General features: G+C 40.2%; 1 protein-coding gene across 3 annotated transcripts in view; it reads left to right on the forward strand.

The window, feature by feature from the left end:
- The window catches only part of atp8a1 (ATPase phospholipid transporting 8A1), a 77,601-nt gene that overhangs the window by 15,361 nt on the left and 45,892 nt on the right, over positions 1-16,348 (forward strand). For 2 of the 3 annotated variants that reach the window (XM_079556316.1, XM_079556318.1), the window contains exons 3-14: positions 3,556-3,655; positions 5,163-5,261; positions 7,940-7,985; positions 8,119-8,159; positions 9,466-9,539; positions 10,517-10,586; positions 10,811-10,938; positions 11,235-11,346; positions 11,452-11,617; positions 14,649-14,776; positions 14,888-14,965; positions 15,056-15,144. In XM_079556316.1, coding sequence (XP_079412442.1) covers positions 3,556-3,655; positions 5,163-5,261; positions 7,940-7,985; positions 8,119-8,159; positions 9,466-9,539; positions 10,517-10,586; positions 10,811-10,938; positions 11,235-11,346; positions 11,452-11,617; positions 14,649-14,776; positions 14,888-14,965; positions 15,056-15,144 — 1,131 coding nt within the window. Of the gene's footprint in view, positions 1-3,555; positions 3,656-5,162; positions 5,262-7,939; positions 7,986-8,118; positions 8,160-8,884; positions 8,959-9,465; positions 9,540-10,516; positions 10,587-10,810; positions 10,939-11,234; positions 11,347-11,451; positions 11,618-14,648; positions 14,777-14,887; positions 14,966-15,055; positions 15,145-16,348 lie in introns of all 3 variants that reach the window. The other variant, XM_079556317.1, reaches the window with a different exon arrangement.

A 16,348-nucleotide genomic window follows, 5' to 3' on the forward strand; every position in this document is an offset into this window, starting at 1 on the left:
ATGCCGAGACAATATGCACTCTCTAATGGCTTTACTTGAAGAAAGAAACCTGTGAGATATTGGCCAAAATATAAAACAATTCTAAAGCCACATGCTGTGCCTGTGCCATCTGTTTGTTTTGATCAGATCCCTCCATATGAATGGTTAAATAGGACATGGTGCACAGCTTGTGTAAAAGGCATCATGCATCTGCATTGTGTGAGGTTGCATGAGCCTGAGTGGTTAGCCGATGGCCCGTCTGATTCGATTATCTCATTTGTGGTTGGATCCCCGTCGACCATCAGCTGGCAGACACTAACCTCTGTAAAGATGTACTAGAAAGTATGAATAGTCTCATCCACTCGATTGGATTAGTGCAGTTCTGCCTCTATGTGAGTGATCCATCTTGGACTTCTCTATCTGCTTATACAAGATGTTGTTTCAAAACAGCCCAACGCTGTAATTGTAGAAATCAGGTTTTGGCTGTTTGTTTGTGGCTTAATCCCTTAACCGTAACCGAGCACATTTTCCCCAGTTTGGCTTTGCCCAAATCTAAAAGCTCCTTGAGTGAAAAAAAGAGTCAAAAGAAGCAGCAGAATAGAGACAAAAACGTGCCGGAAAAGCAACATTGACACAAAAAAAGTGACAGCAACACCACTAAAGAGTGATGAGAAAGCAACAAAAACAGGACAAAAAATCTATAAAAACACAACAAAAAATAGTTAAAAAAAAAAAAATAGACATAAGCAGGAGGAAACCTGACAAACATGGTAAAAAAAAGCATTAAAAAGCTTCAAATTAAACAAAACGGACACAAAAAAGCGACCAATATGTGACAAAAAAAATCACCAAAAATGTGATGAAAACATGATGACAAAATGAGGCATTACAGGGATCTATAGTCAAGCTTTTAGATTTGGGTAAAACTGAACTGGAGAAAATGAGCAGGGTTAAGGCGGGGGTTAAGAGGTTAAGGCAGATTGATCTGTGTAAACATTGTGATCCAGCTAGAAAACACCCAAGTTATAACAATCATTATTTGGAATATAATTAAAGCACTAATCAGCACTAATAGTGTATTCACAATGACAAAAGTAATTGGACTTCAGTGTATTTTTTATACACTGAAGGTTAAGCATTAACAATCGATTAGTGGATCTGTGAGTGAGAGAATAAAGTTTTGCTCCTCTCGTATTGTCTTGTGATCCTGGTTCTTCTGCCCGGAAATAAAATGAACGATCTATAATCATCCATTAAGGAGCGTGTCAGATGATCTCAGGAGGAAGTCGTGCTGTAGCAATCAGAGCTGCCCCACTGCATCCTTTTCCAGATTGGAAACTAATGATGAAAATCAAAACGGCCAAAAGATCACCAACAAACAAATAAAAACCTAATGAGTGAGAAAGATTTGAATAAAAGCTGGTATCACATTGTATTAAGGGGTGCTTGTTCAGTATTGATGAGGTACTAAATAAGCATATGTAGTCTGATTTGGGTGGGCCATGAATAAGCATATTAGTCATGGTTTGAAAATGTTAAAATTATGTATTTTCCTCCCCCTACATCTTCAAACAATATCCTAAGGTGTAGAATGAGCTCAGACCTGTTCACCACAACTACCTCTAAAATCCTGCACTGTCATTCAAAAAGGTGTTAATTCGGGTCTGAAGTGCTGTCATGCACATGCTCAATATAGAAGGTGCAGTTACACGTATGACCTGAGGTGGCAGTAGTGAGTATAAAAATGGCTAACTTTCATCTAGCCCCTTTAATATCTTTACAAGCATTATTTTAATACCCTCTGGTATGATAATATAATAAGCTGCTTATTAATAGCTTTACAAGCATATTATTCATGGCCTATTAATTACTAATGCTTATTAATACCTTATTAATACTTTTAGCATTTCTAAAAAGCTGACTAAAGATTTCTTGTTGGGGATTTTATATTTAAGGGGCATTTTTCATCAAAATCACGAAATGTATATTGTTGCATCTAGATTCAGATTACGACGCGGTTTATTATAAATTTATTAACACAATCAGTTGTCAGTTATTTTAACAGGATTTTTCTGACATGATATTGCTGATCCACAGTGATAACTTCATGTGTTTTCTGTATGTCCCAGGGAAGGTAGTAACTGCATTAGCACAGCCAGGCTGAATACCCAGAGGAGAGGACACACCTTTACTGTGCTCTAAATGTATTCACGTCATTGTACGCTGCATCAGATGATGTATGACAACATACTTCATTATTAGGCCTTCTGTCATGGACCACTGTACAAAGGAGGTCTGTTTACTGTAACATGATCACTCTTTAGACGCACAGCCCATTTGCACTTGCCTTTTTCTGCCTTTCCATTTGCTTTTTTCAAATGTTGACAGATGCATTATATTCTGCATCCATCAACATCAGATCTTTCAGCTCTAGGAGAGGGTTTGCACTGGAATAGACATTATGGAAGTTAATGGACTTTCCATTTTCAACTTGTTTTGTTTGGTTTTTAGTTATTTATGGTGTCACTCTGAGATGATGAGGCTTGAGATCATTAAGTTGTCTGCCCTATATCATTGAATAGACCATTTTTCATATTTCATGGCCCGGATTTCCATGATGATGTTTTATCCGTATCACCTCAGTGGTATTTTGTTTCTGCGTGTTACTACTGTATACTATTTATATCCTCATACTCTTCTCTGGTCAGGTGAGCGCAGATTTCCAATTTTGCGAGCAGTTCCAATGTATAAATGGCTTCCCATATCACAAACAGGCTGAAGGGGTCCTGTATAGGTTTGATGTATGTCCTTTTAAACATTTTTATAGTGCAATTTGACTTTTTTCATCCATTTTCATTCGTGTGGTGTTACATTGTGGTGAGACCATGGCGGGTTTCACTTCGGCTGTACCTGTTGTTGTACAACAGAGTCGAAGCTGCAGGCTTACTACTGTAAAATCCATATGCTTATCTCTTTTCCATAAGCCGGGGGTTATGGCCTCATATCGTGTGTGTGTGTGTGTGTGCCTGGTTTGTGCGCGGGTGAGTAAGCAGAGCATTGCCAGTGGCTGGGCATACATCATGGCATATATCTTCCTCCAAAGTGGCTGTTCTGACTGGGCCTTTTACACAGCCGTAAATCAGACTGCTGGAGGTCTGGCTCTAGGGCTCTTTTGATGGCTCCACCAGTTCCAGTATAAAATCACCTGCAGCCCAGCAAGCCCACTGCAATACCAAGCACATAGCTCATGTTTGCCAGGTCCTGTGTTTTGGTTGGCCAGATTTTCATCGCTGCACAAATATTGACTTTTTTCTGTACTTGGTGCTTCCATGTCACACAATTTACATGAAGAAAACGCATTGTCTTGTCCAAACTCCAAAACTAGGTTCTGTTTCTGCCAAAGAATTGTATGTAAACCAGACGAATATAAAGATAAAGATGATTGAAATTGACCAAAGTAGGGATTGCGATTTCGATGAATTGCCCAGTCGTATACTGTACTTTCTTTCATTGTTGTAACCATCTGCTTCCTTCTCTTCCCCTTTCACCCTCTTCTTTTGTTGACACTGGCTGCAGCACTGCCAAATATAACGTCCTCACCTTCCTCCCCCGGTTTCTCTACTCTCAGTTCCGGAGAGCGGCCAATGCCTTCTTCCTCTTCATTGCACTTTTGCAGGTAAGATGTGTTGATGCTGCCGTCTTACTCGGACTGTGCAAGGACCGTAGTTGATTTAGAACCTCATTAGCGTTACATCACTGTTCTCCCCGACTGTAGTTTTTGCTATATGGCTGGTGGGTTTGCCTTGACCGACGCCATCTCCCTAAGGTCATGACTGTAATTTCATACACACACAATAGCTTCCTTTTATATCTGAGCCTGACAATGAATAATACATGTAATACTACGCGTACCACTAAATAAAGCTGCTTTTGCCAGCAGAAACATACCAAGCACAGCTTATGACATATTACGTGCTATGCAATACATTTAGTCTGAGGATCGCTATTGCCACTGTGCCATTAACCAAAGTGTTTTTTCAGGGTGGTAGAGTTCCTGCATAAAACATGACATGTGGTTCTGCCTTCTGTCTTTACTATAGACAGTTCTTCCCATTTTCAAACTATGTCAGGAGTTTATTTGACCTGTCAACTACGGTCCAAACTCATTCCCATCTTTTCAAATACATTCCAAACATCCCAAGTCTTCACAAGGATGAGTTTATAAGCACAAAGCTAAGCTTTGCCATCATGTTAACAATTAAGAAACCTGCTAACTTTGTATCAGATCCACATCTGGGTTTGAGAAAGCAAAAAAATAATAATATTACACAGTGCACAGTGGTCTGTTTTTTCCCCCTCACAATTGTCTTTACACAAAATACAAAGAGGGAAAACATATTTCTCTCTTCTGGCGAGAAAGTCACATTTTGAGAAGCCCTTTTGCATTCACTTATAAAACTGTCAACATGTTCATGTGATTCTGGAAAACTGTCTAGAATAGATTATGGAATAAAGAACATTTGTTCAACTGCAAATGATAATACTGTATAATAATATAGAGTACGGCCTTAACGAACCATCCCAAGCCTTTTTCTCGGCATATGAAGGCACTGAGCTGTGCTAGCGTAGTAGCGTCTCTAGCAGCGGTGCTGACAGACTAGTCTATGTTAATGAAAGCTTGCAAGATGGAAACCCACTCTATCCAGTAACCTTGAAGTTGGTGCTTTGAACAGCAGCCAGTGTGAATCTTCATTACCTGCTCTGTCGATGCTGCGACCTTGAATAAAACATCCATGCAGATGAGCAAGACGAGAGATCTATTTTCTCCCAAGTTTCCATAAGAGTGAAACAGTGGTAGCAGAAGCACTTCACTGGCTTTTTATCATCCTATTACTTTATCATTCGTTTGCACTGTAACATGAACATTTAAGAGTCTGAAATTAATTAAACAGTTAAAATGAGGATATTTGTTGTATTAGAAAGCATGCATCACTGCTAACTTTGCTATTGCCCATTTTATTGCAGAAGTTGGTTTGACCATCTGAACTTACTGGATCCACATTAATAAAGCTTATTGACTTGACTAGCCGAAAAACAGCCCCTACACCCCTACACTGATACTGAGATTGTAATTTCGCTACATAGAGAGTCTCTGTTGCTAACATTTCATGTTCTTTGTTCAGCAAATTCCAGATGTTTCACCCACTGGTCGCTGGACAACACTGGTGCCCCTCCTCTTCATCCTTGTGGTGGCAGCTGTCAAAGAGATCATTGAAGATCTGGTAAGAAATTTTCACCATTTCAAATCTCTTTACAAAACATTACCCTGCTTACCATTAGGTCTCTTAGCAACGCCCCAAATGGTTTTACATTGATGTCTTTATGTCACTAAGAAAGCCATCACTGTGGCAAGCAAATCAAAAGACAAACACAAGACCTTTATTCCAAAGAAAAATAAAAGATGAACTCTACAGACTTTTAAGGCAGCATTTTGATCTTGGATGCAGTCGGAATCATTATCCATTATCAATTCTTCCCTCTCTCATGTCATAGGGATGTACAAGTTTCTGTATGATTATGTTCCATTCATTTACATGGGACAATGCATTTCCACCGAGGCTGGGTAGACTTTACATTTCTGTTTTTCACGATACGTCCTGAAGAGTTCCCTGTGGAGCCGAGAGGAAGTGATGCTTACAAGATCTCAGCAGGAGATTTCCCAACGCGCAGACAACCAACCAAACACAAATGCGGTGATTCGAGGTCACAGCTGTGGTTTTCTGGGTAATAAACGCTTATGCGCAACAACTGTTTGGTCTTATTGAACAAAACAACTGCGCGGCCCCAGTAAATACGAACAGATGGCTCAAAATGTAGAGCTGTGCTGCTAATTTCCTTTTGAAGAGCCAAAGACCTCAAACACCTATCACTCTCCATGCATGTGTAATCTCTCCCATCCCATTGTGGTGGTGGCGAGCGAATGTTGCATGCTACTGTATTGCGGTGACCCTGCAATGCGATCCTCCTATGCAGTTCCCAGTGGACAGTTACTCTATACTATTAGCTTCTATCTCATAGTGAAGCGGCCAGCGCAGCACTTTTTCCTCTTGAACTGTGGTGAAAAACATGGGGAGTGAGTGGAGATGACTGCATCCGTGCACCGCTGAAGGTCACCAGCGCGTGCACACGTCTGGTCTCTGTAGTGCTCCGTCCCTCACAAGTCGACCTGACAGGGCACGATCGACCCCAACTTCATGAATCATGCACTATGGACACACACTGCACCACATCACCTTGTTGTTCCCCATCGCTGCTGCAGCAGACACTCGATGTATTGTTCTACCCTTTTTTCTTTTTCAATCAAAAAGGACTTTTCTACTACAGGTACCAAATTGAGGTGGATGTATCTTAAACTACAATCTTTAGGCCTATCATGTTCACTTTTTCAACATCATTGCGCTACAAAAATACTTTAATTACCCTCCCACTGTACATACAAGACCATTTTTATCCTTTATTTTCTCTTCTCAACTCAACAGGTCTGATACTGCAGTATTTACTGTTAGCCTGGCCAACCATACACACTTCTTTCTGTTTATATTTGAAATATATTCGAATGAGATCTCCTGTTTAGAAAAAACACACTTTTAGCATAAACAAAGAAGAATAAGCTTCACTATGCCGCTAAGTCCTATAAGCTTTGTGCTGCACAGTGATTATACACATCTAAATCTGAATATGGCACTTCTCTGTTTCACTGGGTCCACTGGGAATCAGTGAAGAATAAAGGGATGAAAAAACAACATCATCATAGGAAGTCTATGAATAGACGTTGTCCAATAAGAGCATAGTAGAATAAGTGAAAGAGGTTGCGTTCATGTTCTGGATTGTTATGTCATCGATGGAGGACAGGTGCCAATAGAACTATGAGGGAGAGAGGAGACAGCTTTTGAAAGAAACGCCCGTTCATCTTATCATTGTCTGTGAGGCTATAGGTCTCTCTACCTTCCAGATTAAACTTTTAACTGAAACATCACATGTTGCAACCATTTTTGCACCCCATTGTGAGAAGATAATTTGACCATATTGTGCTGACAGAGAAAAGGTTCAACTTTATGCAAGTTTTTGTTTCATGTGGACAGGCCCAGTAATTACATCATTATTAACCATAACTAGTTATAAAACAAATTACGTTTTGACCACTTTAATGATGCCACCTGTTCACCACCTCAATTATAAATTATATTCTTATGAGAATATTGTGATGTCACTTGAACACAACATGAGAGCACTGAAGGAAAGAGGAATGAGCTTTGTATCCTTGTAATGCTTTTCCTTGATTACTAGTCTGTTATGTTGATGCAAAGCCCTTTATATTACTACAGTACTTTATCCTATCCTGGAAAGACAGACAAACACCACACTAAAACCACGCTGCTTTAGCCGGTTATATTGAACATTTACAAAAGCACAGAGCTTTCTGTTTGAAAACTTGCCCATAAGTAATAACAACATGATAACGTATCACTTGGCCTTGTCTGTGGGCGCGGTGTCTGTTGAGTATACACACACACTACGTTTGTTTTAAAATTTTAGCCACCATGCAACCAATGCAGTCCTAAGGCACTCAGACACACAAATAATGAAGTAATGACCGGTTATTAGAACTAATTCAACGTTGCCATGAGCTGTTGCCGTACTGTACTGACTAAGCATACGTTGAGATGCCAGAAACGTGTGAACTCACTGACCACTTCCATTCTGTCTCCCATTACTCCAAAATACCACAAACTAATGCCAGTAGCAGCCCGGACCTCTTTCTATGTATTGTTTACAATATGGATGATGACTTACGAATTGAGGCTGCCTGTCTCGTATTTTAATCATGTGCTCTTCTATTGGATGCAAATGAAACGGACTGAGGCGTATTTTAATCATCTGTCTTTTTACATCGTCCTAGAAACGTCATAATGCTGACAGCATAGTCAACAAGAAGGAATGTCAAGGTACCACTGTTTTGTGTATACTATATCAACAGTATTCCTTTATAACTTCTGTAATAAGTGTTTTCCTTTTCTTGTCTTATTTTCCCACCCTGCTTGTGACTCACTCCCGCGTTCCCCACATTACTCATCACAGTGTTGCGAAATGGTGCCTGGGAGATTGTGCACTGGCAGAAGGTATGTATCCAATGACAGCCTTTTAATGAGAAATATTTTAATCCAGGCTACAAAAATACATTGGGCCCCTACTAGTTTTATTGTTTTCAGACATAGAAAGGCAGCTTGTATGTATAGAGCACATAGAGACACGGTCCACAACAATTGCGCCTTCTATGCAGCCCCTAATGAAGGCAGTGTTTCCATGTGGCTGGCCATTAGAAGGTCAGGACAAAGAGCAGATTCTTCTGTCCTTCGTAATGAGACTATTTTTCACTAGTGGTAGTATTCATTCATTTTGGAAGGTATGCTGAAAACTTGGACTTGTATTGAGCTCTAAACAATACTTTTTGTAATCCTGAAATGTGTTTTTTGCTGTTGCAACTCAACTGTATGCAATATTTTATATAACATTAATAACAATAAATTAGGACAACTACATAAATGGGAAACACTAAATATGTGTAGAGAGCTATTTCTTAACGATGCATATTGTTAAAGCAGCTGCTCTTTTTCTGCTCACATTGATTAAATTACAGGGTATTTGGTTTGTGGTGAGAGTTTTTTCATATTGAGAAATTCCACAAATGTGCTCACGGTTTTTATACAATAATAGAATGATTCACTTTATTGTTCCTTAATTATGGACCAAATATATTATGTTGAGAGAATTTATACTCGCTGCTCAAATGCCATCCCTGTAGTTTTTCCAGGCAGTGCCTGCTGTAACCAGTTTATTTTCACAGGTTGAAGTGGGCGATATTATTAAAGTAAATGGCAGCGATTTTGTTCCTGCGGATGCTGCCATTTTATCTACCAGGTATAGGAGTCCATCGTGCTGCCTGATTACCAGGAACTCCTTTCCCTCTGTTTTCGCTCTCACTTAAGAAGTGATGGTTGGGTTCACACTGTGAACATTTTTCCCTTTTTAACTGTTAAACTTGGTATTTGAAGCCAGCCATCACTCCTATAAGTGGGCTATAGTGCAATGTTCTGACCAGATTTTATCAATCATGTCTGCATATATGCACTTCTTCACCTTTTCAAAAACCATTTCCTCCAGGAAAAGTTTACCAAAACTGCTTGAAAACAAGTGAATGGTTTGTGAAAAAGAGAACAAATGCAGTACCCTGAGATCATACAGACTGGTCATTGTCATCTCCCAAAGACTGAAACACTTGTCTCTCTCCCTTATGTGTTTGCTGTTTGTTTGTCTGTTGTTTTCCCTCTCTCCATTCCTCCTTTATTTCTCATCCTCCTTGTTCCTGTGAACGACTGCCACACGTCCTCTCTCTCGCCCCCTGCTGGTGGTGGTTGGTAATATCAGGTGGCTGTTGGGGAAGTAGTCAGAGCCGCAAATGGGGATCACCTTCCGGCTGACCTCGTCATACTGTCGTCCAGGTCAGAAAACCAAGCAGCTTCACCAACGGAACAGCCGTGGGAGAGATTAGGGGCTGTGGACCCGGTGGGATCAACATATTATTTTACCTCTCGTTAGATGACCAAGTTACTTTAACTTAATACCTATGCGTAACATGTTATTTATAGGATTTTATTTTACAACTTTAAAACAGCTAACATGCAAATCATTATAGACTGATGCACAATTTCCATTATTTAACCTGTGCATGGCTTTGACCCTGAATGCAACATGTGGCACTTTTGCATGTAGTCACAAAGCAAGATGAAGGCAAAGCATCTTGGAATTACTGACACCCTACCTCTCACTTGATTCCAACATACAGTAGTTATATGGACTAAATTACCACAGGCCATCAGAGCGGAGTGGACTTTTGCTTTTTGATATAAAACAAAGCGCTCGCCGGATGACCCAGCTCTTTACAGCATAGTGTAAATGTCTTATTGATTGTGGTTGGGCTTATTGTTGAGATCTCTCTTTTACTTTCTCTTCACCCTGGGTGTGTTTGGCCCTGCTATCTGAATGCATAAATCACTGTTCAAAAGAGAAGCTTACCAACAACCCAGCTCACCTTAATATTGGCATGCTCCAACTCTTGTCTGTCTCTGTGCCCAGAAGTTGTCAGAGACCCATTTGTCTGCCTGCTTTGTTGTACTCGGCCTGCCTTCTCTGCCCACTGTGATGTGTCCTCACTCCACTCTCACTCGTAGTTTCCCTTCAATGTTTGAATCAAATGTTATGACAAACAAAGATGTTATAACTCGCTTAGTAACAAAAACATTTACAGTTCCTGGATAATATTTCCACGTAACCACTGCTAGAGTATATGGCATCTTTGTTTACTTTAGTTCTTAGTTGTACCACCAAAGTATTAGTTTGATTTATAATGCAGTATTATAAAGCTCTTGCACAATGCCTGTATCAGCTGCAAGCGTTTGTCTCCTCTTCACCCCAACAGTGAACCACAGGGTATGTGCTACATTGAAACCTCAAATTTGGATGGCGAGACCAACTTAAAAATCAGACAGGTATGTTGCACCAGTGAAAATGAGATGGCAAATATTTCAGCATGAGAATAAGATGGAATTGGCAATCAGCATTTTCTTGGTAATAAACAAGGCTGCTAAATCACCTTTTTATTTCCATCCTATTAACATGCTATCACTGTGCTGCCAAAGAACGGACTACCAAAAATGTGTAAATATCTTATCTATGTAATATAAAATAAAGGTGACATGCCTTTTGTTAACAGGGCCTTCAGGTGACGTCCGAAATCAAAGACATTGGCAGCCTGATTCGTCTGTCTGGGCGTATGGAGTGTGAGAGCCCCAACCGTCATTTGTACGAGTTCGTGGGGAATATTAGACTAGACGGCCACAGGTACAGTAGGCAAAACTCTGCTTGGCACTATGACCCTTATTTATGCTTAACTCCCCCATATGTCTATATTATCTGACGTCAAATGCATTCATACTGTTATTAGTAGACTTTTAATTGATGATGAATGGCAAAGTAATGTCTGACCTAAGCTGCCACATTGATTGACTTGTCACTGAATAGATATTAAAGATCATTGTTTTGCGATGTATTCTTCATATAAGCTATAAATAAGTGCGCAAAAGGAGGGCTGCTTGCCTCTGTGCTTCTGCTTGACTGATTTGAGTGTCTAAATGCAGCACTGTGCCGCTGGGGCCAGACCAGATTTTACTGAGGGGAGCCCAGCTGAGGAACACGCAGTGGGTCCATGGAGTGGTTGTGTACACAGGACATGACACTAAATTAATGCAGGTAGGGCGTAGCACAGTACAGTATATATGTCAACTGTAACTGTGATTAATGGTTTTTTTTTAATAGACATAAAATATTTAAACATGTTTCCTTCTGTGTTGCCAGAATTCTACTCGCCCCCCTCTGAAGCTTTCCAACGTCGAAAGGATTACCAACTTTCAGATCCTGGTGTTGTTCGGCTGCCTGCTGGCAATATCGCTGGTCTGCTCCATCGGCCAGTCCATCTGGAAGTACCAGTATGGCAATGATGCCTGGTACATGGATCTCAACTGTAAGGATCCTAAAGCACATGCTGCGCCTACTACCCACATATTTTGTGTCACTTGTTCCATATCGGCTTATTTTCTGTCCTATTTTGAGTTACTTATAATGCTGGTATGTGTTCAGTTCATTTCTGTTGCCTCAGTTAAACTGCGTTTCACATTACAAGTGAAATATGTGGCAATGCGGGAATGCTAATATTCCCTCTAACTGAGATATGCATAGATGTGTTTTGATGTGAGTGTGTGTTAAAGAAATGGTTGAATATCATTGCGCTGCTGTACTTTTGGTTTCTTTCTAATGTTCTGTTTGATTTTTTTTCTTTGTTGTCGTTTTTTAACAGCTCCAGGTAACAACCATTTAAAAGCCTTGGCCATCCGTGAATGACCCTCCCTTACTAACCCCTTACTGAAGCTCTGCCTTTGCTAAGCAAATGAAGCCCCCTATCCTCGCCCTTAATGGTTGCCCAACATTGTTTGGGCCGTGCCATGGACAAGCACAAACCAGGGATTCAACAATAGGTTTTCCCCTCCAGCTCTCTTACACCTTGTCTAGTTATTTTAAATGCCTGATGCAAACAGTGTCTCACTTTTCTTTCATTTTTTTGTGTATCGTTAAACACTTTGCACTTGCCAAGCTTCAGTCCCTCAAACATCTCAAAGCTCAAAAGTTTAACTTTGCTCCAACACACGGTACATTCAATGGGATAGACACTTTTATTTGCCACCATTGCTTTAGTTTCTATTTTTAATTTGCTGCTATTGCAAAAGGGCTGCCCTTGGGTGAATCCTTTAGAAGAAGATCTTTATTTATATAGCGCCTTTCACAGACATATAGTCACAAAGCGCTTTACATAATTCTTTATTTATTAGACCTACACTACAGCTTATCACAGTACAGTTATATAATTTTTGCTCATATCCAGAATCTCTGAACCTGGTTTGCAAAGTGATTATCGTGACACTGGCCATTTCTCTGTAACCTGATAGGTCTGTGTAGGAGAGGTTGTGCCCTGGTCAGTTACAGCTTGCATTTTGGCTTACACTTTCCCTTTGTAGAGATTTGGCAGTTGGCATGCATTGGCAGTGGAGGTTTTTACTAATTGAAACTTAAAGCTTAAAATGATTTTTTTAATCAATTTATCAAGGGAAATGTAAGTCATAACGCAGGGTTCCATCTTGATGATTGTATTTCCATAAGGGTCGGTTGAGACTCTGTCCAGTGCATATTATCCAATCTGTGACAAAAGAGAGAGGTGGAAAAGGTGCCATTTGTTTTGAATTGGACCACTTCAGTTTCTAAATTGAATCAGCGTAGTAGACCGCCTGAAAATGACAGAGTAAGCGTATGCATTGTTTCTGACACATACCACAGAGTTTCATATGACACCCACAGTCTATGTTTATGCAGACGTGATGCATATTACCTTTGACTTTGACCCTTTGCAGAGTGCTGACACTGGTCTTAGCAGGCATTATGTTTTTATATTGTGGCATCGTCACTTTATAGGCACTGGGGGCATAAGTGCATAATGTTTATGCCCTTTGCTACCGTAGCTAAGTGTATGGATTCATCACTTAGTCGCTGACTTTACACTTTGTAAAATTACTGACGGAATACTTTTTTTATGCATAAATTATTCACTTCCGCTCAGCGCTGTCCTTAAAAGGCTTTTGACATATTTTAGTATTTGAACATCTTTTAGCATCGGCATCTGTACTTTAAAACAATGAGGTGCTACATTATAGGGGAGCGTTTTGAGCCCTTAAAGGTGCGTTATGGAACTTTTTATGAGAAAAAAGAAAAAGATATTTGTGTATATTTGACCTTGTAGTGACTCAGTGGCTGGTCAGCATGGTGCCTTTACATTTAATTTCTAGGACGCTCCAGGATCAATTGTTTGGAAGGTTATCACTGCAATCGGAGCCTCTCACCAGAAAACCTACAAAACAACTGATTCTGTAGCGTTGTAGAGGCCACCGTGATCGAAAGTAGAGGCGCCGTGCTGACCACTCATACAGGCCGCTGGGTCATACAAGGTGAAATATGCACAAATATCAACTTTTTTTCTCGCATAAAAAAGTTGCATAATGCACCTTTTAAGTAGAGCTGAATACGCAGGTTTACTCAAACGTGCATGAATGAAACAAAACACTACTCCAAACATGTTTATATAGGCTGGGGCAGTTCAGTTTTAGTATGAGCTGCCTATTCCCACAATACCAAATCTATTTTGCATGGCTTGCTACAAAAGATAATTAATGACGTCACTAATTAGAGTGATTCCTACGGTTTCTATATTTCCTGGCATAAAAACCACCCGCCCTTTTCCACAATTTGTTGGTTGTGAATGTGCTATGGACTGAATCTCCCCCCTTTGTCTTGAGAGCATCTGATATGTCTGTCTTCCTCCCCACTTCAGACTAGCAATCCCACCATTACGTGTTGTAGCAGTAGCTTCATTCTGCCACCCTCTGTGTGTGCCATCCCTTTTTGTTTTTTTTGCAAATTTACCTATTGTGGGGAAAGCACTCAACCTGCAATGCTAAGATCACGGCTTGAGAAGGTAACAGGTTAATACCTGCAAGCTGAAAGGTAAACCACCTCCCTCCTGTTTCACGTTGTGGGGGATACATGCCGATCATAGTCAGTTGATTTGGGGGCTTTTTGGGGACAAGCATCATTTCTTTTGCATAGTGCTTTGTGGAATTCATTGCCTGGATCATGCTGGATGCCAAGGCTGCTGCTGTGATACTAATGACTTTGAGATTCCTAAGTCCCTTTTGGCTATTTTGAATTCAGGGGACATTAAATTGGACTGCTAATTGGTTGAGCTCAAGAGGATGAGGTTGGGTGGAAGAAAATGGTTAACTCTAGCTAATGCATGACGTTAGCCTAAAACATTATCCTCAGAGGGCTAATGGCAAACATTAGCTGGAAGTAGCTTTGGGCATTTTCATTGGACTAACTTTTGTTTGTGTAGCAGCACTGATGAGCTGTTTTTGTACTACTCCTTTTGTTCAACGCTCACTCCTTTGTAGACGGTGGGGCAGCCAACTTTGGCCTCAACTTTCTCACCTTCATCATCTTGTTCAACAACCTGATTCCCATTAGCCTTCTGGTCACTCTGGAGGTCATCAAGTTCATCCAAGCCTTCTTCATAAATTGGGTGAGTTTAAATGGGTGGTTATTATGTACCCTGGCAGTACTGTATTCAAAACATAAAAAAAGAATATTTTGATTTTAAATAGATGATAAAGTATGTTTTTTTCCCCCACAGGACACTGATATGCTCTACGAACCCACCAACACTCCTGCTATGGCTCGGACTTCTAACTTGAATGAAGAGTTAGGCCAGGTAATAATTTCTCTTCAGACCTAAACTCCACACAGACAGTGAGCTGCCTGCTCATAAAGGCCAAAACCTCTCACCATTCTGTCTTTTCAGGTGAAATATATCTTCTCTGACAAGACTGGGACTCTGACCTGCAACGTAATGCAGTTTAAGAAGTGCACAATTGCTGGAGTGGCCTATGGGTATGTATTCAATTCACTTGCCCTAATTCCTCCTGTTGCTGCTTACCCCCATCATCTATTTTTTTAATGCAGCGCATTCTCATTCTCTGCCACCCGTTCCCGTTGTAAATTACCAATGAACTAGCAAAAATGAATGGCTTGAGTTTTTTCGGCACACAAATTGCCAGCATTTGGCATAATGTTGCAATGATGATGCCTTTTTCCATGTGAGCCTTCTCAGGCTTAGCTAGAGCACACGGCCTGTGAAATATTATCAAAGCTCAGTGTGGATCCAGAGGAGTGTCTCTGCACAGTGCTGCAATACAGCCATGACTGTATGTAATTAATCCCATTAGGATTCAATTACAAGTGATTGATGAAGTGTAGGAGGAAGGACAAAGCTCATTTTATCTAAATCTTTCGCTATAAAAATCTATTTGAACAAGGGGAGGCTTGGTTGTGTGAGTATAAAGCCAATAGGTGCTGATCATGATAGCACACATATTTGTGTTTTAAACTGTTTGACATGCCTTGTCCTCTCTGTAGTTTTTATGGCTCAAACCGAGACAGTAGCCTTTGATTTCAAGGGCTCTCTCTTCTGTAGGTGATAAATACTGTGCGGAGGAGCATTTCAAAGCAAAAGCAAAGTACAAGCTCTAATGAGCTGCAGCTGTTTTGTTTCTCAAATATGAGCCAAGCAAATAATGTAAACATGTATAGACTACTGTGATAGTAACATGTAACATGTGACTATAATGGGCTTTACAGACATGCTGTTGGTTCTTGTTTTTCTCGCTACTGTAATTAATAATCACTTCCCCCGAGGTGTAGATGATAATTAAATCCATGGTTTAGGGAAAACTCAAAGCATGAGAGTCCTCTTGGGCTTTGATGGATTGAAAAGAGTGAAAATAATACTGCAATCAAACGCTGACTCTGTAAAAATGATGATTAAATATTTACATATTTTACATATTAGATCAGCTTGTTTTGTATATTTTGCAGACCAAATAACCAACCACAGTTTGGTTCAAACTGAGCCTGAATTATGTGAATGTTTCAAAAAGCACTTGCTCCACCCTCAGAGTTAACAATAGCCTGCATTGCACTCACTCTCCCACCAACATCTGATATTAATGATGCCTTATTCCAGAGATGAGCACATTCAGAGCAGGGCTGCCTATTTCCCATGGTCCATGTTGTATATTAATAAAAAATACTCTGC

This window comes from Gobius niger (assembly GCF_951799975.1).
Source record: "Gobius niger genome assembly, chromosome: 5".
Lineage (NCBI taxonomy): Eukaryota > Metazoa > Chordata > Actinopteri > Gobiiformes > Gobiidae > Gobius > Gobius niger.